Genomic DNA, 24545 nt, shown 5'->3' with positions numbered 1-24545 from the left:
TTAAATATCAATTAAATATAGTTTTAGGGCAACATTCTCTTTTTCATTTCGCATTTTCGCATCACAGATGCACGACTACATACATACATACACAATTTTTTGTTTTGTTTCTTTTCGTTTTCTTTTTCTTATGTGAGATTGAGGTTATGTTAAGGCGACATCGCAGATGCCAAAAGATTAAATTTTCTCTTACAATTTTGGTGAGGTTATGTTTGACAAATTTCACAGTTTCCACAAAAAATACATATTTCTTATATTCTAGACATACACAAAGACAATTTCCCTCTTTCGAGGGTTACAAAACACATAACGCACATTCAGTAAAAAAAAGGTAGGTTTAAATTTGCGGTCAAGCCTGCTCACTCCCGCCTGAGGCTTGATTGGCTGGATTTACTTGGTCAGCTTTTCCATAGTTTTAATCAGTTTGTGCTCATCGGCGCCGCTGAAGCGGGCAAGGCGCGTCGTGCCCCGTAGGAAGATAAATGTGGGCATGTTCTTGATCTTGTATTGATCCACCAGATCTAAGAACTTGTCCACATTGATCTTGATGACCATCGCCTTTGTGGAGTACTTGCGGGCCAGGGACTTGACGCTCTTGTCAATGTCTTTGCAGGGCTCGCACCAGGTGGCGTAAAAGTCCAAGACCACAACCTTACCCTCGGCAGCATCCATTTTCTTATGAAAGTCGTTCATGCTACGGATGCAAGCCATTTTTCGTGTTTTATGTGCACACGATAAATTAAAAAAAACTATGTGTACAAAGAACTTTTCAGTCTCGCGGTTTTGCTCAAGCGGGATGCGTTGGCTCGACGTTCATTTTTTGGGACTACTTGTGGGCCTCCTGGTACCTTTTATAGCCTCGGCTCGGCCGATCTGCGGAATTTGGAATTCGCGCCATTTTTATCTATACAATTAACCTGCAATTCGTGGAATTTCATTGTCCACTAGCTCTTATACTCTCTCCGTCTCTCTCACTCAAAATGTCCAACATTATATTGCACTATTGGGATATTATTGCACACACTCATAAAGGTCACACTGCTGCAAATCAGGCGTACATTTGAAACGAGCAGCGACGCCGCCATTCGTGATTGCATTGATATGTATGTCTTTTATTTTCTTTATTCGAAAGCTAGGCATTGTATTCGTGGAATTGGATTCATTGTCCACTAAAGCTCTCCTCTCTCTCCCCTGAAATGTATCTACGTAATTCGAAACATACTTCTGAAACATCAACGAGCACACAACATTGTTGCAAAGAAGCAATTGAAAAATTTCGTGCAAAAAGTAGGCCTTGCCTTTGAACAAATTTTGGACGCCCTTTAATTCTATCTACTGCCTCAGCCAGATTTCAGTTCGTTAGTTGTTTCTCAACCGTAAAGGTTTTTGATTTTTGTAAAATCGTAAGTCTCCGAGCAAATTTAAAAGCAAATAAAAAAAAAATGTGAAAATTTTGTTCCGTGTTTGTGCATTTTGGTTTTGTTTTCCTTTTAGAACTTTACTAACGATGGTGTATCTGGTGCAGAGCAAGGATGACTTCGATCAGCAGGTCACCGACGCAGGGGACAAGCTGATCGTGATCGATTTCTATGCCAACTGGTGTGGACCGTGCAAGATAATCAGCCCCAAGCTGGAGGAGCTGGCCCAGCAGTATGCCGACCGTGCCGTCGTCCTCAAGGTGAATGTGGACGAGAACGAGGAGATAACCATCCGGTACAACGTGACCAGCCTGCCAACGTTCGTGTTCATCAAGACCGGAACCGTGGTCGATTTCTTCGTTGGCTGTAACTCCGAAAAGCTGGCCAAGACCATGGAGAAGTATGTGGGCAGCGAGTGCGATTGCGGCCAGGGCACCGACGACGACGAGCCAGACAGCCAGACGCCGCTCGAAGGGGCAAACAGTGACAATAATGTGTGCGCCATCAATTCGGATTTCATCGAATCGGAGCAGCCAGACGCCCCCGACGACGTCATTGACACCATGGAGCAAGAAGGCGTCATGGAAAACTAAGGAGCAAAAAACACAAACAACACAGCACAGTAAGTTGTCTAAAAAAACAGCAATGCAATGCACAAATGTAACACAGCAAAATGCATTCTTCTTTAGGCACTAAACGGCATTTTGAATGCCATCGACCAGTAGAGGCGTCCTGGAAATATGACATAAAAAGCAGCACTGCTACAGAGAGTTCTCCAAACAGAAAGCAATGCATAATTGTGTGACATTAAACAACCAGATACATTGCAGGCAAACGAAACTAAACACGAAATGAAAATATGTGCAACAACACAGGCAACTAACCAAATAACAATGCATAAAGGCAACACTAAACAATATTATTGATGCTATCGACCAGTAAGGCATCCTGGATTTCGATAGCACAAAAACATGACTTAAATCTTCTAACCAGAACCAGAATCCAATGGAAATATGTGCAACAACAGCATCCCTAACACAAACAACAATTACACATGTTAAATATTGTTTTCAAAACTATACACTAAATGGAAATGTGTGCAACAACAACACACAATTGTTCAATTAAATATGTTAACTCTCAACCAGAATTCTTCGGCAATTGTTTCGTTTTATAATGGATTGGTTTATTCTATTTAAATTAGCACGTTAAAAAAAAGTGGGCTCGGGGCTTCGGGGGTGTTTCAGTTTCACTACAGCCTTGGTGGTCCTACTTCTTGGCGAAAGTAATCTTCATGGCGTGTGTGGGTGTAATCTTGAAGCCCTGTAGTGCCTCCTTGGCGGCATTACTCTGCAGTTCTGTGGTGAACTCGACAAAGGCAATGTCGTGTCGGTTGGGCACCAGGCGAACCTCCTTGAAGCCGGGGAACTGATTGAACAACATCGACAGCATCATCTCGTTGGTTTCCTCCGGCAGATTGGTAAGGAAGAGAATTTGATTTGGCGGCTGCTCCGTTTGCGTATTTGGATTCGAATTTTCAGTGGTAACCGGCTTCTTCTTCTTGTCCCTGCGGGGGGAGGGGTGTACGGAAAGAAAATGGTTTGTTATTGTTTCTGGATACGAATGGAATGCTTGTCTTTGTGCGGAGGGTACTTACTTTTTGTCATCGATACCCGGTGTGGGCTTTGGCGGCTTCACCTTCTTGGGGCGCTCCTTGAATGTGCCCTTAAGCTTGGCCACGATGTCCGAGTCACACTTGGAGTAGGCGATGCGCATGGGCTTGTCGTAGAACGGGAAGCCCTGCATAGTGCGCAGCGCGTTGGATGCACTGCCGATCTCCTTGAATACAACAAATGCCTGGCCGCGCATTTTTAGTGTCTTCAGGGCGACAATATCGAGAATTTGGCCGAACTGCGAGAAGATGGCATAGAGGGACTTTTTCAGTTCCTCCTTCTTGATCTTTTCGTTCAGGTTGTTAATATAGATGGTCTGATTCGGGCGAACATCCATTTTTGTTGGAACTTCGTGCGAAATTTAATTTAAACTATTTTTTTGCTTGAAAACACAGCAGCAAAGAAAAAAATGCTCCCTTGAGATCAGTGTTGTAAAACAACAGCCGGCACCGCCAACGCGTTGTACTATTTTATGTCTATCGCACTGAACTATCGATTAGAGCTGGAGAAACATCGATGTTTTAAAAACAATCAAATTAAGTGAAATCAAAAATATATTAAAATAATTTTGAAGCAGCAGGTTGGCCCAGCTTACCTAAATGTCCTTTCAGAAGCAGTGGGATGTTGCCTTAATCTATAAACATGTTGTAGCCACTTATGTTAGTGTGTGTTATTTCATGGGCGCCAACTAAATGCAAAACCATCGATGTCAACGATGCTACCAGCTTTAATCGGTGGTGCCGGTAGTGCACAAGCCCCATCGATTGCTTCCGTGCAATTCAATTAATTTTTGTGTTTAGTTTTGTTTGCCATTTGCTAATTAAATTTGTTTGTGTTATTAATGGTGCTTTGCGGAGAAGCTGGCGCCCACATGGCGCCCCACAGCAGCGACAAAGGCGACCGCTATGCCAAACTGTCGTTCCTTGGTGAGGGTCAGGTGAGTTTGCTGCAACGCTAAAGCTTTATTTATATTATATTGACGTTTATTTCTCTTTAAATGCATTGTCCATTCTCCCCTCCCAGTTTGCGATTGTGTACAAGGCTCGGGACACGGTGACCAGCCAGATTGTGGCCGTGAAGAAGATCAAGCGTGGCAGCCGCGAAGATGCTCGAGATGGAATCAATCGAACCGCTTTGCGCGAGATCAAAATTCTGCAGGAACTGCAGCATGAAAACATCATTGGGCTGGTGGATGTGTTCGGACAGCTGTCGAACGTGTCGCTGGTGTTTGACTTTATGGACACCGACCTGGAGGTGATCATCAAGGACACCAAGATCATACTCACGCAGGCCAATATCAAGGCGTACGCCATCATGACGTTGCGCGGCCTGGAGTACCTGCACCTCCACTGGATCCTGCATCGCGATCTGAAGCCCAACAATCTGCTGGTCAATAGCGACGGTGTGCTCAAGATCGGTGATTTCGGCCTGGCCAAGACATACGGTTCGCCAAATCGGATCTACACCCATCACGTGGTCACGCGCTGGTATCGGTCGCCCGAGCTGCTCTTTGGTGCCCGCCAGTACGGCACTGGTGTAGACATGTGGGCCGTCGGCTGCATTCTGGCGGAGCTCATGCTGCGCGTGCCTTTTATTCCCGGCGACTCGGATCTGGATCAGCTGACCCGCATCTTTGCCACCCTCGGAACACCCTCAGAGGCCGAGTGGCCGTATCTGGGGAAGCTGCACGACTATCTACAGTTCCGCCACTTCACGGGCACCCCGTTGGAGAATATATTCACTGCCGCCGACAATGACCTCATCCACCTAATGCGCCGCCTCTTCGCCATGAATCCGCTGCGGCGTGTCTCCTGCCGCGAGGCACTGAGCATGCCCTACTTTGGCAACAAGCCGGCTCCCACCGTTGGTCCAAAGCTACCCCTGCCCTCGGCCATAGTGGCGGCCAATGCAAAGGCCGACGAGAAGCCCGGCCAGGCGGTGAAGCGCAAGCTGGTGGAGACTACCGTTCGCGGCAACAGCCTGCCACAGAAGAAGCGACTGCAGTTCTGAGAGCTGCCAAGCTGTTTTAGCATTTAGTGTAGAGACCTAAGACAGAGACAAGTGTGTCCAAAACATTGTTGAGATTGCATTCAGCTCGGGTTGATATTGTCCATTAAATATGTGAGAAACTAATAGCCAAAAAGTGTGTTGCCCTGGCAGCAGATGTCATTGTAGATCAATTGTGTATCTCAAAATTTCCCAAGTAGTATCCCCCATAGCCAAAATCAAATAATTGGGCCAAATTTCAGTGTATGTTTGGTCATTATTAAGTGTGTTGTATCTCCGTTGCAACAGAAGGCAGAACGATGTCCAACCAGAAACAGACCAAGACACAGGCTCCGATCCAGGCCCTGGCCCAGGTTCAAGAGGCGGACAAGCGGTTAACAGACGAAGAGGCGCGCCGCCATCGTGCGAAATTGCGATTCAGCTACGGTAATATGATTTCCAATGCAAATCTGAATCGCATGCGCAACCGGCTGAGCGCCGCTGTGACAGAGGCGGGACCCACAGCAGCGGTATCAGCAGCAGCAGCAGCAGCATCAGCAGCAGCAGCAGCAGAAGCAGCAGCAGCAGCAGTTGTTGTATCAGAAGGAGACGGAGCAGCTAAAAAAGTATCCTCAGCGGGAGCACCAGATACAACACTGCGCCGCATCTCCTCCACTTTCGAGCATGTGTGCAATGTGAAAGCCGGCTGCTGTGTGGCCCAGCCCCACGAGGACACCGAAGCGGATGGGCGCGAGGAGCGGGCCGAGGTGCTCATTTGCAGCCAGATGATGCCCCAGGCACCATCCCTATCCGTTCTGTCGCCTGTACCAGAACCACAGAAGATGAAGGATCTTCCTCTTGACAGCAGCCACTTGGACGGCTTCTATTCAAGGCCATTGGGCGAGTCGCGTGCCATCGAACGCTGGCAGCAGCTGAGCAGCACGGTGACGTCTCTGTTCAGTGCCCGCCGCTACACCGATGACTCGGAGTCGCCTGTGGCCAAGACGCGACGCCTACGCGAACAGCGGGAAATGCTACAGATCTTCACTAGACCCTTCCTCATGGATCAACAGAAGCGGGAATTCAGAGATTGAGAAAGAAGAGATTGAGGGAAAGACGAGACGGGACGTTACAAGACGGGATACCCCATTGAAAGTCGCCGGCAGTTTTTTTCTTAATCAAATTTAATTCATTCCCGATATTCGATATACATCTCCTCTATTTCACATACATATCTCGTCCACTCTCCTCTCTCGTCCATTGGGGGTGGGGCAATAGGCAGCACAGCTTGGGGATACACCACGGACTATTGGCAGCGGCATCTGTCGCGCGGACAGTCCGACTCGTAATTGAGGCATTCGTCCATGCAGTAAGTGTCGGCTCCTTCGCGTCCCGCCAGCTCCCCAATCGCCACGCATTCCTGACTGCAAAAACAAGTCAGGATTATGTTTCTGCGGTAGTCTGCGGTAGTCCGGGCATTCACTCGATTCAAGGGCGCTACTTACGGACAGTGGCAGGCCTCCTCCGGACAATTGGGCGGATAGCGCAGGCAGTTGATCTCGCACCAGTGATCGATTCCAGGCAGCGTACGGAATGCCGATGCCCCAATGCACTTTTGATCTCTGCAAGAAGATAGAACCAAAAGATTGAGCTAAAACATGAAGATTAATGGAAGGCGGAAAGTCTATCGAATGAGACATATATCCATATCCATGGAATGTATGGATTTTCCAGTCTCTAAACGGGGAGGGTCCTTCTACTCCTTCTACTCCAAAACCGCTAAAATTGTGAAAGAGGGAATCTTCCCCAACTCCAAGACCAACATCTGGTCCGTAAAATGTAACGAAACTGTGGGATGAACGAGGCAATCCTATATTACTACTATATCAAGGAAATATCTGTCACTCATCCAGGAAACAACTGTCGTTTCTCATCTAGAGTCCGTCATAGTTGTCCGTTGTAGTTGTCGTTTTTCCAAAAATGCAAATCAAAATCTAGAAAAAAAATTTAACTTTTGCATTGCGTGCGCTTTTGGGTGTCCAGCGGGTGGCAGCAGCGGAAGGGACACAATCAGATGGGGGAGCAACGTCGACTGCCAGAGCTGCGCATTAACTACGGCAGTGGCCGCTCTGTCATTAACATGCGCGGTTCCAGAGCCATGGTCAAGATACAAACGCCCCGCACCGATATCGTGGTGAGGCATCGCAACTCCAATGCCGTTACCTCGCTGGACCATTGTCTCCCGATGTACAGCGGCTATGGTTACAATCTGGAGAGATGCTTCCTTAAGCCATCGGTGCCGTCGGTGCCATCGATGGTGGGGCGGCCACTGAATCCGATTGGTCCCGGACAGACGCCGTCGGACATGGCGACGCCCGTGCAAAACCGAGATCGTGATAGATTTGAGTCCATCGTTTGCGAGGCACTGCCAAAGACGGTGTCTCGCAATAAGTTCCCCATGATCCAGAAGCTTAAGCTGAAGCTGAAGTCCAAGCTGAAGGGCAAGTCCAAGAACCAAAGCAAGGCCTAGAGTTCTGACCAACTGGAGGAAACTTCAGGAAAACATCGGGGTAACACCACAGGCGGCAAGAAAAAAGCAATGCATTAAACAAAAAAATAAAACAAAAACAAGAACAAAAAACAAACAAAAAAAAAGGCCTTGACTGGAAAAAAAGCGCAGTTTGATTTTCAAAGATTCCTTCCTCCTAGAGCAGTAGCATCTTTGATCTCATTTTATTGATAGAATCTTCGAGGTGTTCCGATTGTAAGATATCTTTAAAATTTCAGGGGTTCATTGATATATTCCCTCCTGAAACCGAAGACGTGTTGTGTACGAGCGGATGGGGAATACTTAATGGAACTTTTTGAGTTCCTTTAGCCCCTCTGTCGATTCTTTAAATATGAGTATGAGTCTGCAAGGATCGAGTTCCGTGACTTTAAAATTGTGGATCCCACAGGGTTTTTGCCTATGTATCCGATCGTAAGAATTATACGATTTTAATGATTCCCTAAATATAGGTAGATAATGGTATTATGTATGAGTCTGCAAAGATCGATAACATAGGACTTTTACGATGATTTGCTTTGAATATACATAGGTAAATAATATCACTGTTTATGAGTTTTGTGGTAGCTTTCTATTGTCTTATGAAAGCCATTTAATGGATGATCTCCATCTTTTGGATACAGACGGACGCATAAAAGTAAAGTCATAGGTTGCCGTTTTTGTTAAATTTATGTGTTCCCAAATCGAAGACCTTAGACGTCACTTTTAAAGAAACCCCCATCCCCCCGGAATCCATCTAGCTCTCGGTTAGTTTTCTGTTTGTAACATTTGTATGTTTTGAGTGTGAAATTTCTCATTCTAACACTGATTTCGGTCTCGTAAGGAAGTTGTCGTCTGATATCCGGTCTATAATATATTTTTTCTATCATCGTAAAACAAAACAAAAACTAAAACTAAAAAAGTCAAAAGCTCAGCAGCTTTCAAAACAAAGAAGCTTCGCGTAAGCCATCAAAGAAACAGTCACGTCACACAATTCTCAACACCAAACACCAAGTGAACACATCCGAACGCAATCGCAGCGATGGGATCCCAAATGTTTGAACGTATTCGATTGCGGGAGTTGGCCGAGGCCCAGGCACGGGCCTGTCGGGTGCCGCTTCATCTGCAGCCGCAGATCGTGAATATGGGTGACTACACGGCGCAGTATCCACCGACTGGTTAGTAGTTATGCAGCGTCCACGTTCCAAATTCGTTTGTGCTAATCCTTTGCTCTTTGGTCAGCCCAAATTCAAGGACGCTCGGGACGCATTCGTCGGCTGGTGACTGGCGTCCCAAGGATCACCGTCAGCGGCCGTGCTAATTACAGTCCATTTTCGGGTGAATCCAAGCAACTGGTGACGGCTCTCACTTTAGCAGCAGCCAAAACTGCTGCAGCAGAGGCTGCGGCAAAGGCAGCGGCAGAGGCAGCTGCAGCGGCAGAGGCTGCGGCTCCACGTCCGGCTAGAGCTCCAGCCGGTGCCCAGATGAGGAGGGATTTTCCGCCTCGAGTGGCAGGACACGCCCGCCGAGGTCAGCCCCCTGTGACAAAGGCGAGCCAACTGAAGACCCCACTGGCTAGGCCAGTGCCCAACAAGAAGATGCCGCGCACTGAAGCTAGCAACCTGCGGGTGCTGGAGAATAGCACCGTCACCACAGGAGAAAATGGTGACACCGGCGACCTGACCGATCAGAACAGTGGGACACATGCCCAGGGGTTGGCGGAGGTGTCAAGAACCAGCTTCACGTACTTTGGGGGGCCGGATGACGACGTCGACGGCCTTTTGACGGAATATCGCTTTCACGCCGGACCCGCGGCCAGTCGTGGCTCCTTTCATTCCGACAAAGCCTACGATGCCGTTATCAATAGCACTGGTGATGAGACGCCTGCGCCCGCGAGTAGCGACGTCCCAATTGCCTCGGCCTTGTTGGTCGCATCTGACCAAGCGGCCGTGGAGGCGTTAACGGAGAGCTACCAGAAGCTGAACGAGATGGTCGTAGAGCTCAACCCGTACGTGAACAGCTCAAAGAAGACCACTTACGAGCAGCTGGCAGCCGTGTCCTCCGTCCCCCCAAAGGACCAGAAGAAAATACCGAAGCCGTTAGCTGCCCATCTCAAAAAGGAGCTCCAGACGCTGACATTGATGAACAGACGGATGCAGTCCAATCTTAAGATCATCATCGGTCCGCTAGACCGCACTGAAGCAGGAGGCCCACCCCAGATACTCCCGAAACCCTCGACCAAGAACACCACCGGCGGCAAGGCCAAAGAGGCCAAGGGCTACGAGTCCTCGAGCAGCTACTACACGCCATCCACCAGCTTCAGATCCATGCGCCCCAGTCTCGAGAAGAGTGTGGCCATCAGGAAAATAGAATACCGGCACGTTGAGAATAAGCCAATGATGATGCAGGAGCCTCGCATCATCGCCAAGGCCCAGTCGTTCGGCATGATCGAGGAGTACAATCTGCAGATGAATAGCATGATGGCAACAGAGAGTCTGAAGCCCGATCCAGATAGCGATCTTGATACCGATACCGATTCAGATAACGAAATGGATCAGGGGATCCCACTGCTGCCTACTCCGGCTCCTGTTGCTGATTCCAATGCTGATTCTCGACGTGCAGGTGCTGCCGCCTACTCCGATCTAATACAAGAGATGAGCCCCTTGTGCCGCATCGCGTTCGAGAACCTGGGCAAAAATTCCAGCTTGCTGTTGGGTCAGCTCCGTCCCCTGGTGAATGAGGCCCGATCCATTTACGACAAAGAAAAGGACAGCTTGGCTCGTTCCGTGTCCGACCTGGCGATGGGATCCATTCAATCGGCATCGATTGGCAGTTCGGACGCGGAGTCACCATTTTGCGAATTTTTGGCCTCATTGTATTCGGGGGCGACAAGCTTGACCTTCGATGGCATCCTTACCCCGTCGATGGCTTCCTGCTTGTCCACCACTGGCATCTCGACCCCGTCGATGGTGACATGCTTGACCCCAAATGGAGTCTCGACCCCGTCGATGGAGACATGCTTGACCTCCAATGGCAACTCGACGCAAGCGCCCGAGCATAAGGCCGACATTGGACTAACTTCGAAGATGGTGGAGCGGCTACTGGTGACGGCGCTATCCTCTCTACCCATTCCCACGCAGGTGCATTCCGGCACGCAGACAGAGATTCCAAGGGATCGGTCACCGCCAGCCACACCACGACGCTCTAGTCTCATGGCCAAGAATTGGAAGTCACGTTTGTTAGGGGGGCGCGCAGAGCTTTCAAAACTGCCGCCCCCTGAAATACGTGCCTCGACGCAGCACCTGGTAGTCCATAACAAGGGTGTACAGATTTTCAAGAAAGTCCTGGTGGGGACTTTACAGGTGTTCCTGTTCATCATGCTGATCTTGGTCTGTGTCTATCCGGAGATACGGTGCCTCAAGAGCTGACGTTCCATGATTTTACTGATGATTCTTAAATGTTTTTTCAAAATTGTTGCGTGTTGAAGAAGGCACTGGCTTCTCAACGTTTCGTTTCAATGCGGTTATCAAAATTATGTTTTTTAGTTTTCGTCTTTGCAGACCCACTCAAACAGACACTGGATCCAGAGCGACAGATCAATGTTAATAAATAAATTTCTTGTGTACTAAATCGTATTGAATCGGGGCCATCCCAGAGAAGCCAAAACCAAGCGCTGCGAATCGGCTATGCCCGAAACAGAAAACAATATAAATCCGAATTATATATGTTTTATGTTTATTCAAGCATTTATTTATATACAGCAAGTGTGTCTATGAGTATATGTATGTAATATGTATATATGTATGTGTGTGTGTTTTGGAAACCATAACCGTTTTTGCTTAATATTTAATAGACTCGCATTTACCTTTACCCGTTTCGGATGCCACTCTAGCCCCGGTTCGCGGCGCGACGAACAGAACTTTGGAATCGGGTAAGTTGTCTATGCGGGTACCGGTTACCGGGTATATGCGGGTAAGCTGTGTATCGGGTAGCATTTAGCAGGTAGTAAGCGGTTAAGCGTGGGCTCGTTTGCGCGCATGCCGCGTGGCATTGCTAAAAACCAAAGCAAGAGTTAGAATTGTCTTCTCAAATGGCAGATTTTCAAGGTGAAGGAAACAGCAAAACGGTTAGAGTCAGTGGAAACGGTTATGATAGCTGACACAGAATAAGGAATCAGCATCGTGTTGGGGATAGTAGAGACAAGGATAGCAAGGATAGCCAATCGGCAATGAAACGGGTAAAAAAATTCTAGAAAGAGGAATTTAAAGGAGTGGAGTAAAATAATTGTTAAATTAGAAGGAAACAATTAATATTAAAATCAAGGACCGTATAATAAGTTTTATTTTAAATATCACACAATATCACACAATCAAAAATAGAGCACAACGCACAATTTAATACTTTTTTAAAAATACCTTTTTTTTACACTGATTTTGAATTTTTTTTTATGGAAACATTTTGAGAATGCCTCAAATAGTAAGGAATGTATCCTCAACTCTCATTTTTTCTTAACTACCTATAATCTTGTAATTTTCAAAATTTTTACTTTTTTTTTAAGGGAAAAAGGAAGGAAGGAAATTATTATTATCACCGAAGAACATGCTTAAAAGGGATAATTATAGGGATAGATTATACCTAGAGTAGTTTACCGGTATATATAATACTGCCGTGCGGCTGTTCTGAATAGTTACGAAAATAAAAAATTGTCATTATGTAGGGTCCCTGATTAAAATAATAAAGATAAAGTGGAGAGGAAGCGAAATAGTATGGAATCGGTAAGGAAATGAATTCCTCGTAGAATGGGAGCTGAGGCAAACGAGAGCTCGAAGAAGCGGTAATAGAAAGAAATCAAGTTTGAAATCAGAAGAATAAAAATAAATAAAAGTTAAGAAAAGCCAAACAATGGATAACGAGGTGGCTAAGAAGTAAAACAGTTAAAGAAAGCGTACTACCGAATCGATAAATGCAAAGGTTGCTTCCGAACCGGTTACAATGTCTAGCCGAAACATTTTCCCCCGCATCCCCGCACCATATACCGTACACCGTACACCGTACTCACCGCACAATCAAAGGGAAGACATTGTTGTCCTCGGGCGCCCGATAGTCCCGATAGTAGAGCAGATATGGCGATTTGTTATTAACAAAAATGGGCGGCACACCACCGCCAGTGTTCGAAATGATGGCTATATCGGCACAATTCCTGAATGTCTCTGTGCAATGGAGGACATAGGGGGGTTGGATATTGTGGGCTTACAGATGAGACACGGGCAAGAGAAAGAACTCTATCTTTGGCAACTTACCTGCCTTGCCGCAGCCGACGGCCTCGGTGCCATTGGCACAGGTGCCCCACATATTGGCCGTGTAGTATGTCCACTGGAGGACGCACTGGGTGCAGGTGACATAGGCCGGCAGCCTGACACGGTAGCGGAAGATGTCCTTTTTTTTGGCATCGCGCGGTATAAGGTAGCGGTGCTCCCGACTGCCGGAGATCAGCAGGGGATAGCGGTCGAAGCACTCCTGGGTGGCCTCCTGCCGCGGATTGTTGTTGGGGCAGAGGAACATCTCGAAGCGGCCGTAATGGTTGGCCGTCAGCTCCACTTCCACCTCGATCTCCTGGCCGGAGGTGTAGTACCTCGAGATGATGCCCTTGGCGAACTCCCCGCCCGCTTCGTGTGGGCGCGGCGACTTCACGTGATAGGCATCCCCACAGACGCCGCAGCGGCCGCTGTTCTGCTCCCACTGCACCGCATATCCGCCGCAAAAGAGCTCGTTGTCGTTGTAGTTCACGGGATTGGGATACCCAAAGCGCCACATGGCATTACGCGCCGGAGGATCCATCAGGCGGCCGTGCCCCAGCACCGAACGAACGCCGAGCAGCAGCAGCTGAAAAACATGGGAGGGATATTGGACAGACATACATATGTAGGTTCGGTCACTAACTTAATTGGCCAAAAACCACTTACCAGAACCACTCGGAGCGTGCTCATTGTGAAGCCCGAGCCAACTGTCAACTGTCGCCGCATCTTCTGCCTAAAAAAAAGAATTTAATGAAATGCGGATTCAATTTCAGATATCAGACATCAGGCATAGGGCATGAAATCGAATGCATTCCCTTGAAACGGGCTCTTGGAGACAACAGTGGAACGAGGACTAGAGGAACGACGACTAAGTACTGTAGTCCTTATGGCTTATATTTTGGGACTTTTCGGGACACGGAAACCATTGAAACCATTAAACCATTGAAATAAATGTCAAAAATAGCTCAGAATATTTATTAAACTCCGATTCCATTAGGTTTTACATAGATTTTACGTAGTTTATTTTGTTAAAATTGTTGGCTGAAGTCTGTAAATTCTGCAACTCAATTTTTAGCTTTAGATGATCAGCCAACCAACAAGAACACACTGTTATCCGCTGACTTATCCAAGCCAATGCCAGAATCATCGGCGAGTGGGCCGGGACTGAGGCCGATACTGTCCTTGCTAGCATCTCCTGCCGAGACCTCCTTCTTCAAGAGTGTCCTCTTATACTTGCGTGGCTTCGCATAGCTGTAGCTATAGCTGGCAATCAACACAGGAATACGGCTGGCCTTGCGTACGGAAGCGCCGATGGCCTTAGATATCACTGCATCCATGGTATTGGCGTCTACTTCCTCCTTGGCCTGCTCGGCTGCAGGAGTCAGAGGGAATCAGTCGGAATTGATGATAGTCGAAGCATGAGGGACGTTACCTCAAGATAAAAGTGCTCTAAGCGGCACTTCAGAATGGAAACTCAGCGGAGAATTGTCTCTTGCAGATGGGCCGTCTTCAAGGAATACGATAAACTGAACAACAGAATAATGAATGATAGGATTCTGAGTTGATTGTAAGTCCTAAACAAATAACCGTAAACACTCTTGGAAAGACCTCCAAAACATTACAGTTTCTTTCATTTTTTAGATCTTTAACTTCTACGCGGACATTGCCAATAAAGAGTGAACAAATAAATTCCGAATTTCTTTTACAAAACTCCCTCAGCAGGTTTTCTTTTAATTGCTTTCCCCTATCGAATGTAAATTTGATTTTGCAATTACCGTTGAAAAGCTGCTCTTGATTTTCCCTGCGGAATTACGAGTATCTGAACACCCGAAACCTCCACCTCTTGCACCACTGTCTCTGTCTCTGTATCTGTATCTGTGTCTGCGCCTGTCTCTGTATAATGCCTGCAAGGACGTCCACCTGATCCGCTTTCCGACTTTATAGCTGTGTGCCCTTTATAAATAAATTTACAAAACAGCAACACACCGACACACACTGGCCGATGCAGCAACAACCAGACGGAATCCAGACAGACGGATAAATACTCGTATGTATTTATATTTGCTACGTTTTTTGTTTTCTTTTTTTTTTGTTTAAATATGATTTTTTTTTCATACCCTTTGGGGCTTATCTTTTATGTTAAACATGTTTGCTGGCGCAAAAAAAAGTAATCAAGAGAGAAGGATTAGCAAAGGACCGAGTTGGTAGATACCCTGCCTACCCTGATCAATTTTGTTGGGAGCTGTAGAGGCAGATTTTTAATGGAAAGACTTGGATTTTGAGGGGAACTACTGATAATATTTATGGGGAAAACTTTAACTTTGACTTGTTCATACCGTAACGGGGATATACTGGTTGCTTAAGCATTAATGCTTAAATTTAGCCATCCGATCCGAGGGGTTCCAGTGCCGTCTGTGCCATGAAAAGCTGAGAGACAAACTGGAAAACAAAAGTGCTCCTACGATCCCAAACGCGGATATTAATTGAGTTCTGTAGGGCATACTATACTCCTTCTTCACAGCATGGACAAGACCCAGGCCCGCCTTTAAAGTGTATTAAAAACTGTCAATAGCTGCATGGTATTCTGTCTTCGGTTTTTTTTTTCTTTTTTTTTTCAATTTTAAACAACATTTTTAATGGCATCATCTAGTTTACGCACAAAACAGCACAAGAGGAATCGGAGCTGTCTCTGGATCTGGAGCTGAAACTGAAACTGAGACTAAGGCTGAGGCTGAGGCTGGAGCTGGGGCTGAGGCTGGGGGGCTCCAATGCATAAACGGGTTTCCAACTCCGGCACTTGAACCCGGTCCGGCCCCCTCCGACCACAAAAAGGCAACAACACAGAAGCTTTTGGGGGCTAAAAATATATATCCAGATGCTCTCTCTCTTTCTCGCGACTTCGAATCTCATTAAATGTCCAAGTGTGGTTTTATTTATTTGCTTATTTACGTTTCTTCCCCTCCCCGCCGAACCCACGAAGCATGGGCATGTCCAATGTCCCCACTCTACCAAATTGGCTAGCAAACACATTGATTTCTTGGCCAAGAATTCAGAATATATGCAAAAATTTAGATATTTTAGCAAATATTACGTTGTTTTTCTCAATGGCCATTGACTTTCGAGGCTTTCGAGTGACAGGCGAGATGAGCCACAAGGTGCGTTTGTGGAGCATAAGAGATGGGGAGTGGATACTGCGACTTGGACTTGATTTGAGTCGGCATCGATGTGGCAAGAAAGGCTGCTTTTGTTATGACTAAATGGACTATGTTTCAGTATTCGAAATACGTATCTTGGATGACCAGATGCTTGAAAAATTAACAAACCTTATGGCGTATAAAACACTTCGCCGTGACCTTTGTGTTCAGCGCAATGAATCCTTTTTTTTCTAGCAATCCTTAACCAGCCGATGGGTGCTGCCGACCCTACTGAAAATACGTAAAAATGTCTATCTCTATTTTTCCCTAGCCTAGCCCATCAATCTTCAATATTTGCATAGGAAATCTGTACCGAAATTCTGCTTGCTCTTAATGGCGGCAAAAGTTAAAGGCACGAGGCCTGGGTGGAGAAAAGAGCAAACTCGGGTTCTTGGCTGCGGAGCTCAAGTTTCGCCAAGTGATTGAGCACTGCTTGGCGGTTAATTAGGAGCTTAGTGCAGGTGTTAAGTGCAGCAACAACCTGCCACCCGGCTTTGCCACCTACAAGCAACCACTCGAGAGTAAGCTTTGTTGCCTTTGCCCCATGCCCCATGGCCCATGCCCATGCCCATGCGCCCTGCCCTGGCACCAGCGACGTAATTAGGCATGAGTGTTGGGTTTTTAATTGGGGCCCAGAAATCAATAAGGCAGCTGGAAGGCTGGCGGGCGGGCAGGCAGGCCTGGGTCGCGACTGTGTTAAATGAGCGTGCAACATGCAATATTCCACGACAGCGGAAAAAAACGATTAATGGGCGCTCCCAAAAAGAGATGCAAACACACACCAAAGCCGAAACAGCGTCCTTGTGGATGAAACAGAGGGAAAAAAGTACAAAAAACAACAACTACAACAATCAACATGCAATTACAACAACTGGCAATAACCAACAGCGTTTATCATAATTGTAAAGCAGGAGAATGTGACAGGAGCGGGAGGGCTGGGGTCCGTTTCTCGAAATGAAAATGTACGAAATTTGGGACCTCTGGTCGTCGGGCCTCTGATAAATTGAAAACCATGACAGAAATTAAGTTGTAAATTAACCAAATTGTTGAAGTCCAAAAAAAAAAAAACCGAAGTAAGTTGAACGTGCAAAGGGGAGACCGCGATCCAGAAGAAGCACCACCAGCGTGGATATGTGGAGGTAGCCCCTGTCTTTCGCATGGCGCTATTTAATGTTCGATGCCATTGCGCAATTCCCGCCAATCCCCACACGAGTACTCGCATTAATAAAGTGCATAGCAGACAGCGACCGAAAAAAGGTAATAAATGTATCACCTTATGCAATCGATGTCTTGTCGACTTTTTTTGGCTGGCTGTCTGGGGGGGCGTGACCGGGTCCGAAATAATCGAGCCAATAAAGATGTCCACTCGGCTCGTAATGAGTGGTGTCTAAAGTCGTGCAGAGAAGGACCATGGAGACGCCCACAACACTATTAAAAATTCGCCACACACCATTGACTTTTCAGATGTTACATTTTTCTATGGAAATCCAAAGATAGTGAAGGCTAAGCTAAGACATACATAAGTCCGTACTATATGGCAACTGAGTGCGGGAGTTTCGTGATGCCAATGCGCTCTTTCTGTTTCTTTTCTTTGGGACTGCATGACTCAAAAGATGTTCGGTTCTTCATTTATATTTCGATCACATCAATAATTGAACAAGAAACTCAGCTACGTGTATTATTTCCTCCGTTTTCTATTGTATGATTTATATATGGCATGGCGCCATATATACGGATACAAATAGATTGAAATACATATATGTATGTATGTATGTACGTGTGTACGAGTATGCTGATGTGGAGAAGCCCACACACAACAGCAGAACTGGTCTCGAATTTTGGGCGACAGAAATAAATCAGGAATAATGATATTGATACGCATAATAATGATAATCATCATTGTTGTCATCAGTTTTTGCACCAGTCACGATTCTGTAAGCTCCAGGCATGACAGAACGAACGAACGTTCATCCAAGTATAATACCCTTTGGAGGTCACACTCTTAAGTCTTTAGAAATTATTCAACTGATTTGCAAATGGGAATGGCATCGAATGGAAATCGAAAAAATCTATTAACGAACCGCAGAGCACTAATTGGTTTGGGTTCTCCCTCACGCTTCTTCCACCTTGCAGGGAAGTAGTTCTGTTCTGGAATTGGCACAAAGAAATAAATCTCCCACGAAATCTGTTTACAGAATCTGTGTGTGTCTTCTTTTGTGGAGCTAACCGTTTTGTAGTGGCTAATGGCTTTTTGATAAGTCCATTTTATAAGTTCATAAATAAATTAACCATAAATAAACAAGCAAAAACATAAACAGACTTGTAAGTGTCTCTGTCAAGTCAACTCCCGAGCAAGAATCGTCATGGATGGATAGCTCGAGGCTGTATTTAGTGTACGACTCGACGCATGGGTCTCGGTCTCCTCACGGATGCCACTCACGTAGAAGTGTCTTTGAACAAGTCCCAGCAAACATGCGTAAATTTTATATTCAAAGAGAAGACTTCGCTTTGCTTCAGTTCGATTGTCGATCGATCGGTCGATCAATGGCCAATTCTTTCAAGGCAAGAAAAATGTGCCAATGTGTCAACTGGAATACGGATTTCTGGCTCCCCCGAAAACCGCAAATGAATCTTTGCCGTCTTTGCCAAACAAATGGCCCAATTACTGGCTAAGAATCGTATGCATGTATACATGTGTATGTACATATGTACGGTTTCAGTTAGAACTTAAGCTAAATTTCCAGTTTTTTGTTTGAGGCATCACTGAGATATTTCCGTTTTGAAATTTCTTTTGTTTTGTGCCACGAGAGACCACAATTTATGGCACGACAGGGCGTGAGAACAAGCGTGCCAGTCAACCAGTCTACCAGTCTACCAGTCTCTCGGTATCGTCTCCTCCCGCTACTCTTGACCCGACGTGACGTCTGGAACTGGCTTTGGCATCCTTGGCGCTTTTGGCATTTAAAGAGTGTTAATCGAAAGCGAAAACTCCGACGGGAGGGAGGGTCAGTAAACCAAGCCGGCTTAACGGCCCAACAGTGAAGGTCAGCAGTGAGCGGAGGAGATCGGTATCCCGATCCCCACTGCAGATGGCACGTGAAACGTTCACAGATCTATTTTTGCATGGCAATGGCGCTCGAAAGTATGCATCGAACAAACTGGGGCTTTCCTTGAACTTGAATAGTTTTTCCCCACTTCTGGGTGAACTATCCGGTGATAGAAAGTTGTATCGAAAACGACATTGACGTTTTCTTGCGCAACAACAAACAGAAACTTTTGCTTTCTTTCCTTGTGCACAACATTCCATACCACAACTCCACAAATGGAGAACCCCCAACGTGATGTACATAATATATCTACATAAAATCGTATAAAGTGTATATATATTATATGTGCATTCATGGCTAAACGAAAAATGATTTCTGGCCAAGTGATTTTGAGTCATTGCAAACAGCGCTTTTTGTTCGGTGTGTGGAATCAATTACTCAGAGGGGCACGTTAAAAGAGAGCCTCATTGAAATGCACAAATGCCACGCCGTGCCGTGGCATGGGGCACATAAAAGTTGGTATTCCCTTTCCCCAATTCCCTGGCATAGCGGGTTCTATTAACTGCACATTGTACGAAGTACGAGTGCGAGTGCGAGTGCGAGTACCCTGACCATTCCACGAAGGCCTCCTCCCCTCTTTAGTATGCCGATCGGGTAGCACTTCAATTGGCTCTCGACGAAACCCCAAACAGCGAGAGATTTCGGGGTTAATTCGATTATTTGAATGACGGCAGAACCGAACGAATCGTACCGTGAATTCTGGAATTCCTTGGCAGGTGCACTTTTCAGAATTGAATTTCGTTTGGGTGTAAATGTCGCTGAACCTCGCGGAGTACCATATTTTCAGAACAAAAATGCTTCTCTTATTTTGATCAGAATTTATATGAAACTTTTGTTTATTACTCTCCCGCATAATTTTAGATAAGAATGCGAATACAATTTTGTTTTAATTGTGCACCGCAGCGTACCATATTTTTGGAACAGCAATCCTTCTCCCCTTTTTTTTATCAGAATTTATATGAAACTCTTGTTTAATACTCTGCCGCATAATTTAAGATAAGAAATGCTAATGCGATTGTGTTTTAATTTTACATTTCTATGCCTTCATTTTACATATTTTGTAGATGGACGAGATAATAGCACACATAAATCGATTCAAAGTGTTGATTGCAATTGAAATTGCCACAAACAAATAATGTCATACATTTTCTGATGTATGTGCACCTCTTCCCGCCATAGAGAGACCATCGGGAGTTCGAAAGAGTTTCTGAAGATTTTAACAAGGACACACATTCCTTAGTTCATCATTTATTGCGTAATGCTTTAGGAAAATTGCTCTTCCACCATTTGAGAAATGTGTTCAAAAAACTGTTTGCAATATGAATATTTGTATATTTTTTTCCTCGATAATATTTCATTGTTTTCCATTTTTTTGAGATAAAAAATTACCTGTAAATGTACTTCACTTATTTAACACTTTAAAATATTTACAAAAAATTCTTCACGCACGCACACACACACGTTGAAAACCCGAAGGAAACTTTTTAGCTCAATAAAAAAAATCACACAGTATAAAAACGGAAAAAATTAGCAAAACAATTGTTCAGATTCCTTGAAATTGTGGAAGTATTTTAAAAATTGTTCTGTTTTTTCAATACATTTATATGGCAAGCCGGCTTGCTCCAGCGGGTGGATGGGTGGTGTACCGAGTATAAGCGAGTATAACTCCCGATTGTGCGTGTGTGTGTGGGTGTGTTGGGCGCGTGCTATGCGTCTGCGCAGCGGCAACGTTCTGATTTCGTACGACGCCCGGCGCTCGCATTTCAACGTCTTTTGAGTGCGCGGAACAGCAGCGAAGGTGGACAGAGGCACCGACAGCGACTGTGGCAGAGGCAAAGGTAAAGGTAAAGGTAGGTGAGATAGGCAGCGACAGCGACAGCGCAGCGGCTGAGCGCCAACGTCAAGACGCTTCCGAGTCCAGGTCTTTTTTTATAATATTGGCGGCTGCGCAGTTCTGCTGCTGCCACTTCTCTCAACGCGCTGCTCATGCGCACTGCGTTGGCGTTGTCGTTGTCGTTGACGTCGCTGCTGGTATACCCTTCAATAAGGTATCGCGTATTTTCGATGGCACAATAAATGCACTCCTTATCCGCTCTGATCACCGAATAGTACACAAATTAAATACAATTTAACGCTGCCCAAACAAGCGCTCTGTTAACAATTCGCACAGCTGATTGAGTAGGGCTACCGTTTAACAGAGCGGATGATAATTGATGCACTCTGGTCACCTTATTGAAAACTCTAGCTGATGTAGGGCAGTCTTAAATACTTTATATATGTATATATAAATATATTTTATATTATATTTTTATATTTATATTTATATTAATATTACCAAAAGTTCTACCAATCATTCAGTAATTTCTTGGAACGAGCGAAGCGCCTAAAACACAATAAGGACTGCAAAGCTTCTCAGCAAAATGTTAGACAGTGGTGACAGCCCTGGTCACACTTGACAGAGGGTTATCGGTATGATTAGCTTGTCAAACTTTGGACGTCACAAGAAGAGCTGCCTAGTCATTAAGATAGAAAAAAGTCGGCCGGAAGAAAACTCGGAGTCTTAGAAAAAGGTACGAATTAGTAAGAAACTTTGCGGATAACACAATTTAATATTGTGCTTAATTCCATAGACATTACCAAGAAAAATCAGTCGAAAGAAGAGCCAAAGAGTTCGGCAGAAAAGCTGTCGGTAGAACAGACATCAATAAATTTGCATCTCGTTGAAAAAAAGGTATGAGTACGTAAGAAGAAGACAATTTGTGCAGGATCTAATAGTGCTTTAGTTTCAGCAGCTATCAAAGATGAGCTTAGTCGCTGTGCATGTGGCGGACGGGGATTTCGAATGCTCCTGCGACGACATCGTCCGCGCCATTATGACTGGAAGAGCCAAGCTGCTCCTAATCGCCAAGTCGACTCCCACCTGGCTGAGCGCCCAGCTTATGCATCTCGCAGATATATGGCACTGCCCCCATATGAGCTACGCCCACAGTCTGATTAAGATCCTCAATAGCCATGGCATCGTGGTCCGGACCCGTTACATTGTCTTCACTGATGCCAAGGCTGCCTCCGATATTCTGACTCTGGCATCTTAATAAACTATAATAATAATTAGTTTATTATTAATTCGATAGAAATGTACATATATGACAATGATTCTCTGTGTGTGTGGTCTGTGGTTCCGAAGTTATAGCCGGGTGTTGTGCCATTGTGGCCATGCACTCTTCGAGTAATTCGTGGTCGCATATTCGATCTTTCGCATTAGCGGAGGACTTGGAAGACAGGCAAGTTGCTGTAAATTTCGAGAAGTTTCGGCAAAAGTAAAAGTGCTGCCATACTGCATGCGGGCTAAGCAGCTGATGGATTCTAACCTAGAAAATTGCAATTGGATTACATTTCGACTTAGCCCAATTTTTAGGAATTACTACAACACTACAATGCCTATACATTTTCGTAGCTGCCACATGGAAAGAGTATGCAATGCTTCGGCCCACCGGCTGAAGAGCCTCCTGTTTTGCTGCTGTCTTTTTGCTTTTGTCTTTTCGTTGGCGCTTTTTCTCTGCTGCTGCCGCCACTTGCGTCTCTGCTGCCGTCAACGCATTCTGCTTTGGTATGCAAAGGAAGCGGTAAACGTGCAAGGTGAGGCCGTGTGCTCTTCTCTCTGCTCTCCTCTGCACCTGAAAAAAGGGACGGCATTACGGCAAGTGCGTGCTCCGTCCCATTCCGGCTAATTGCTGCGGCCAGGCAATCAGCTGATTAATTGCCAACATAGTCTCCAAGGGTCTGTCTGTCTGCGGGCGGGCTCCAGGCCGATCTTGCGCGTAAGAGGTAGTGGCGTCGTCCCCAAAGTGAAGGAGGGGGATACTGGTACTGTGGTCTGCAGCACCTATCGCATTACACTGCAGCATATCGGGAATTCTGTCACAAAAACCTGCTTAGACCCTGCCTTAGATCATCCCACCCCACCCCCCACCCCTACGATGCCCTTGAGGTGCGTCTCGCTTCTGTCACAATTTGTCGCAAACAGATTTTGATTTATGTCGTCCACTCTGAGCGCTGAATATGAAATCAATAGATCGATTTGGGGCTCTTTTCGCTTGCAAATTGAAATAGTGACTTGGGGCTTTAGATAAGCCCCGAGAATTGGCCGCAATGTAATTGGTGGCCCCAAAAAATGGCCAAAAAAAGAACAACCAGAGCTCCAACCAAAGCGCTCCAACATGGGGGTTCAATGAACCTAAAGCGGAGTCGTTTGAATTGCCCGCCACGGCTGTATAACAGTTTGGTAGGAAATATTTCTTTTCCGCCACAAAACAGCTGATGCTGAGGGAAATTTTTGTTTGCTCTCTCTCTCTCTCTCTGGCGCTCTAAGCATAAATGCGCAGGATTTAAAAAGCCGGATATGCAGAGATGGAAAGAGAGAGAGAGAGGGACCTACGAAATATGTGCCTTACCTTGTATGATTGGTTCACCTTGTGAAGGATGTTGCAAGAACGTGTGTCTGCTGGAGAGAGAGTTTCACTCTGCGGGAACATTCTCGCAGCTGTCGTCGTTGGGCCAGAAGGACATACGGACCACAACCTCTCTTCATTCTAGGTTGCTCTCTCTGTTCCGCTCAACCACAACAACACCCCCTCGTTTGGGTGTAAATGTCGCTGAACCTCGCGGAGTACCATATTTTCGGAACAAAAATGCTTCTCTTATTTTGATCAGAATTTATATGAAACTTTTGTTTATTACTCTCCCGCATAATTTTAGATAAGAATGCGAATACAATTTTGTTTTAATTGTGCACCGCAGCGTACCATATTTTTGGAACAGCAATCCTTCTCCCCTTTTTTTTATCAGAATTTATATGAAACTCTTGTTTAATACTCTGCCGCATAATTTAAGATAAGAAATGCTAATGCGATTGTGTTTTAATTTTACATTTCTATGCCTTCATTTTACATATTTTGTAGATGGACGAGATAATAGCACACATAAATCGATTCAAAGTGTTGATTGCAATTGAAATTGCCACAAACAAATAATGTCATACATTTTCTGATGTATGTGCACCTCTTCCCGCCATAGAGAGACCATCGGGAGTTCGAAAGAGTTTCTGAAGATTTTAACAAGGACACACATTCCTTAGTTCATCATTTATTGCGTATTGCTTTAGGAAAATTGCTCTTCCACCATTTGAGAAATGTGTTCAAAAAACTGTTTGCAATATGAATATTTGTATATTTTTTTCCTCGATAATATTTCATTGTTTTCCATTTTTTTGAGATAAAAAATTACCTGTAAATGTACTCCACTTATTTAACACTTTAAAATATTTAC

The 24545-nt window shown here is 45.5% G+C and overlaps 7 protein-coding genes and 1 long non-coding RNA gene across 10 annotated transcripts; 5 read left to right on the top strand and 3 right to left on the bottom strand.

Moving 5' to 3' along the window:
• Positions 1-30: 30 nt before the first annotated feature.
• On the bottom strand, positions 31-823 carry LOC6596909 (thioredoxin-1). Its single transcript, XM_002021834.2, has one exon. The coding sequence runs from the start codon at positions 709-711 to the stop codon at positions 391-393; it is 321 nt and encodes a 106-aa protein (XP_002021870.1). The 5' UTR covers positions 712-823; the 3' UTR covers positions 31-390.
• A 563-nt stretch (positions 824-1386) lies between these two features.
• LOC6596910 (thioredoxin-2) lies at positions 1387-2568 on the top strand. Its single transcript, XM_002021835.2, has 3 exons — positions 1387-1403; positions 1495-2040; positions 2108-2568. Exon 2 carries the CDS (start codon positions 1508-1510, stop codon positions 2009-2011), a length of 504 nt encoding a protein of 167 aa, XP_002021871.1. The 5' UTR covers positions 1387-1403; positions 1495-1507; the 3' UTR covers positions 2012-2040; positions 2108-2568.
• Positions 2569-2582: 14 nt separating this feature from the next.
• LOC6596911 (U1 small nuclear ribonucleoprotein A) lies at positions 2583-3443 on the bottom strand. The gene is made up of 2 exons (XM_002021836.2): positions 3076-3443; positions 2583-2985 (listed from the first exon to the last, which is right to left on the bottom strand). Exons 1-2 carry the CDS (start codon positions 3426-3428, stop codon positions 2688-2690), a joined length of 651 nt encoding a protein of 216 aa, XP_002021872.1. The 5' UTR covers positions 3429-3443; the 3' UTR covers positions 2583-2687.
• A 433-nt stretch (positions 3444-3876) lies between these two features.
• On the top strand, positions 3877-5226 carry LOC6596912 (cyclin-dependent kinase 7). The gene is made up of 2 exons (XM_002021837.2): positions 3877-4028; positions 4115-5226. Exons 1-2 carry the CDS (start codon positions 3933-3935, stop codon positions 5099-5101), a joined length of 1083 nt encoding a protein of 360 aa, XP_002021873.2. The 5' UTR covers positions 3877-3932; the 3' UTR covers positions 5102-5226.
• A 100-nt stretch (positions 5227-5326) lies between these two features.
• On the top strand, positions 5327-6307 carry LOC6596794. The gene has a single exon (XM_002021838.2). The coding sequence runs from the start codon at positions 5398-5400 to the stop codon at positions 6169-6171; it is 774 nt and encodes a 257-aa protein (XP_002021874.1). The 5' UTR covers positions 5327-5397; the 3' UTR covers positions 6172-6307.
• Positions 6308-6339: 32 nt separating this feature from the next.
• On the bottom strand, positions 6340-20801 carry LOC6596797. Its single transcript, XM_026994104.1, has 6 exons — positions 20610-20801; positions 13586-13652; positions 12923-13505; positions 12682-12832; positions 6583-6699; positions 6340-6501 (listed from the first exon to the last, which is right to left on the bottom strand). Exons 2-6 carry the CDS (start codon positions 13643-13645, stop codon positions 6384-6386), a joined length of 1029 nt encoding a protein of 342 aa, XP_026849905.1. The 5' UTR covers positions 13646-13652; positions 20610-20801; the 3' UTR covers positions 6340-6383.
• On the top strand, positions 8541-11257 carry LOC6596796. Its single transcript, XM_002021840.2, has 2 exons — positions 8541-8800; positions 8865-11257. Exons 1-2 carry the CDS (start codon positions 8665-8667, stop codon positions 11048-11050), a joined length of 2322 nt encoding a protein of 773 aa, XP_002021876.1. The 5' UTR covers positions 8541-8664; the 3' UTR covers positions 11051-11257.
• Positions 20802-21651: 850 nt separating the features above from the next.
• Positions 21652-22336, top strand: LOC6596798. Of its 3 annotated transcripts, none has more exons than XR_003409274.1 (3): positions 21652-21790; positions 21851-21951; positions 22004-22336. It is a non-coding gene; the product is annotated as an uncharacterized LOC6596798 (long non-coding RNA). The 3 variants fall into 3 exon arrangements; XR_003409275.1 differs by having other exon boundaries at positions 22010-22335; XR_003409273.1 differs by having other exon boundaries at positions 22013-22333.
• Positions 22337-24545: the final 2209 nt, after the last annotated feature.

The sequence above is a fragment of the Drosophila persimilis genome, unplaced genomic scaffold (genome assembly GCF_003286085.1).
Source record: "Drosophila persimilis strain 14011-0111.01,24,50 unplaced genomic scaffold, DperRS2 tig00001237-arrow-arrow-pilon, whole genome shotgun sequence".
In the NCBI taxonomy this organism is placed as follows: Eukaryota; Metazoa; Arthropoda; class Insecta; order Diptera; family Drosophilidae; genus Drosophila; species Drosophila persimilis.
Note: the sequence above shows the minus strand (reverse complement) of the source record. Positions and strands in the feature narration are given on the sequence as shown.

Excerpts from the sequence above, each read along its gene's own strand:
- LOC6596910 (XM_002021835.2), top strand. The coding sequence starts at position 1,508 with ATGGTGTATCTGGTGCAGAGCAAGGATGACTTCGATCAGCAGGTCACC.
- LOC6596912 (XM_002021837.2), top strand. The coding sequence starts at position 3,933 with ATGGTGCTTTGCGGAGAAGCTGGCGCCCACATGGCGCCCCACAGCAGC. Across the intron at positions 4,029-4,114 it reads CGTTCCTTGGTGAGGGTCAG|TTTGCGATTGTGTACAAGGC; the intron begins GTGAGTTTGCTG and ends CTCCCCTCCCAG.
- LOC6596794 (XM_002021838.2), top strand. The coding sequence starts at position 5,398 with ATGTCCAACCAGAAACAGACCAAGACACAGGCTCCGATCCAGGCCCTG.
- LOC6596909 (XM_002021834.2), bottom strand. The coding sequence starts at position 711 with ATGGCTTGCATCCGTAGCATGAACGACTTTCATAAGAAAATGGATGCT.
- LOC6596796 (XM_002021840.2), top strand. The coding sequence starts at position 8,665 with ATGGGATCCCAAATGTTTGAACGTATTCGATTGCGGGAGTTGGCCGAG. Across the intron at positions 8,801-8,864 it reads GGCGCAGTATCCACCGACTG|CCCAAATTCAAGGACGCTCG; the intron begins GTTAGTAGTTAT and ends CTCTTTGGTCAG.
- LOC6596911 (XM_002021836.2), bottom strand. The coding sequence starts at position 3,428 with ATGGATGTTCGCCCGAATCAGACCATCTATATTAACAACCTGAACGAA. Across the intron at positions 2,986-3,075 it reads CCGGGTATCGATGACAAAAA|GGACAAGAAGAAGAAGCCGG; the intron begins GTAAGTACCCTC and ends CTCCCCCCGCAG.
- LOC6596797 (XM_026994104.1), bottom strand. The coding sequence starts at position 13,645 with ATGCGGCGACAGTTGACAGTTGGCTCGGGCTTCACAATGAGCACGCTC. Across the intron at positions 12,833-12,922 it reads CGTCGGCTGCGGCAAGGCAG|AGACATTCAGGAATTGTGCC; the intron begins GTAAGTTGCCAA and ends TCCATTGCACAG. Across the intron at positions 6,700-12,681 it reads GTCTTCCCTTTGATTGTGCG|AGATCAAAAGTGCATTGGGG; the intron begins GTGAGTACGGTG and ends ATCTTCTTGCAG.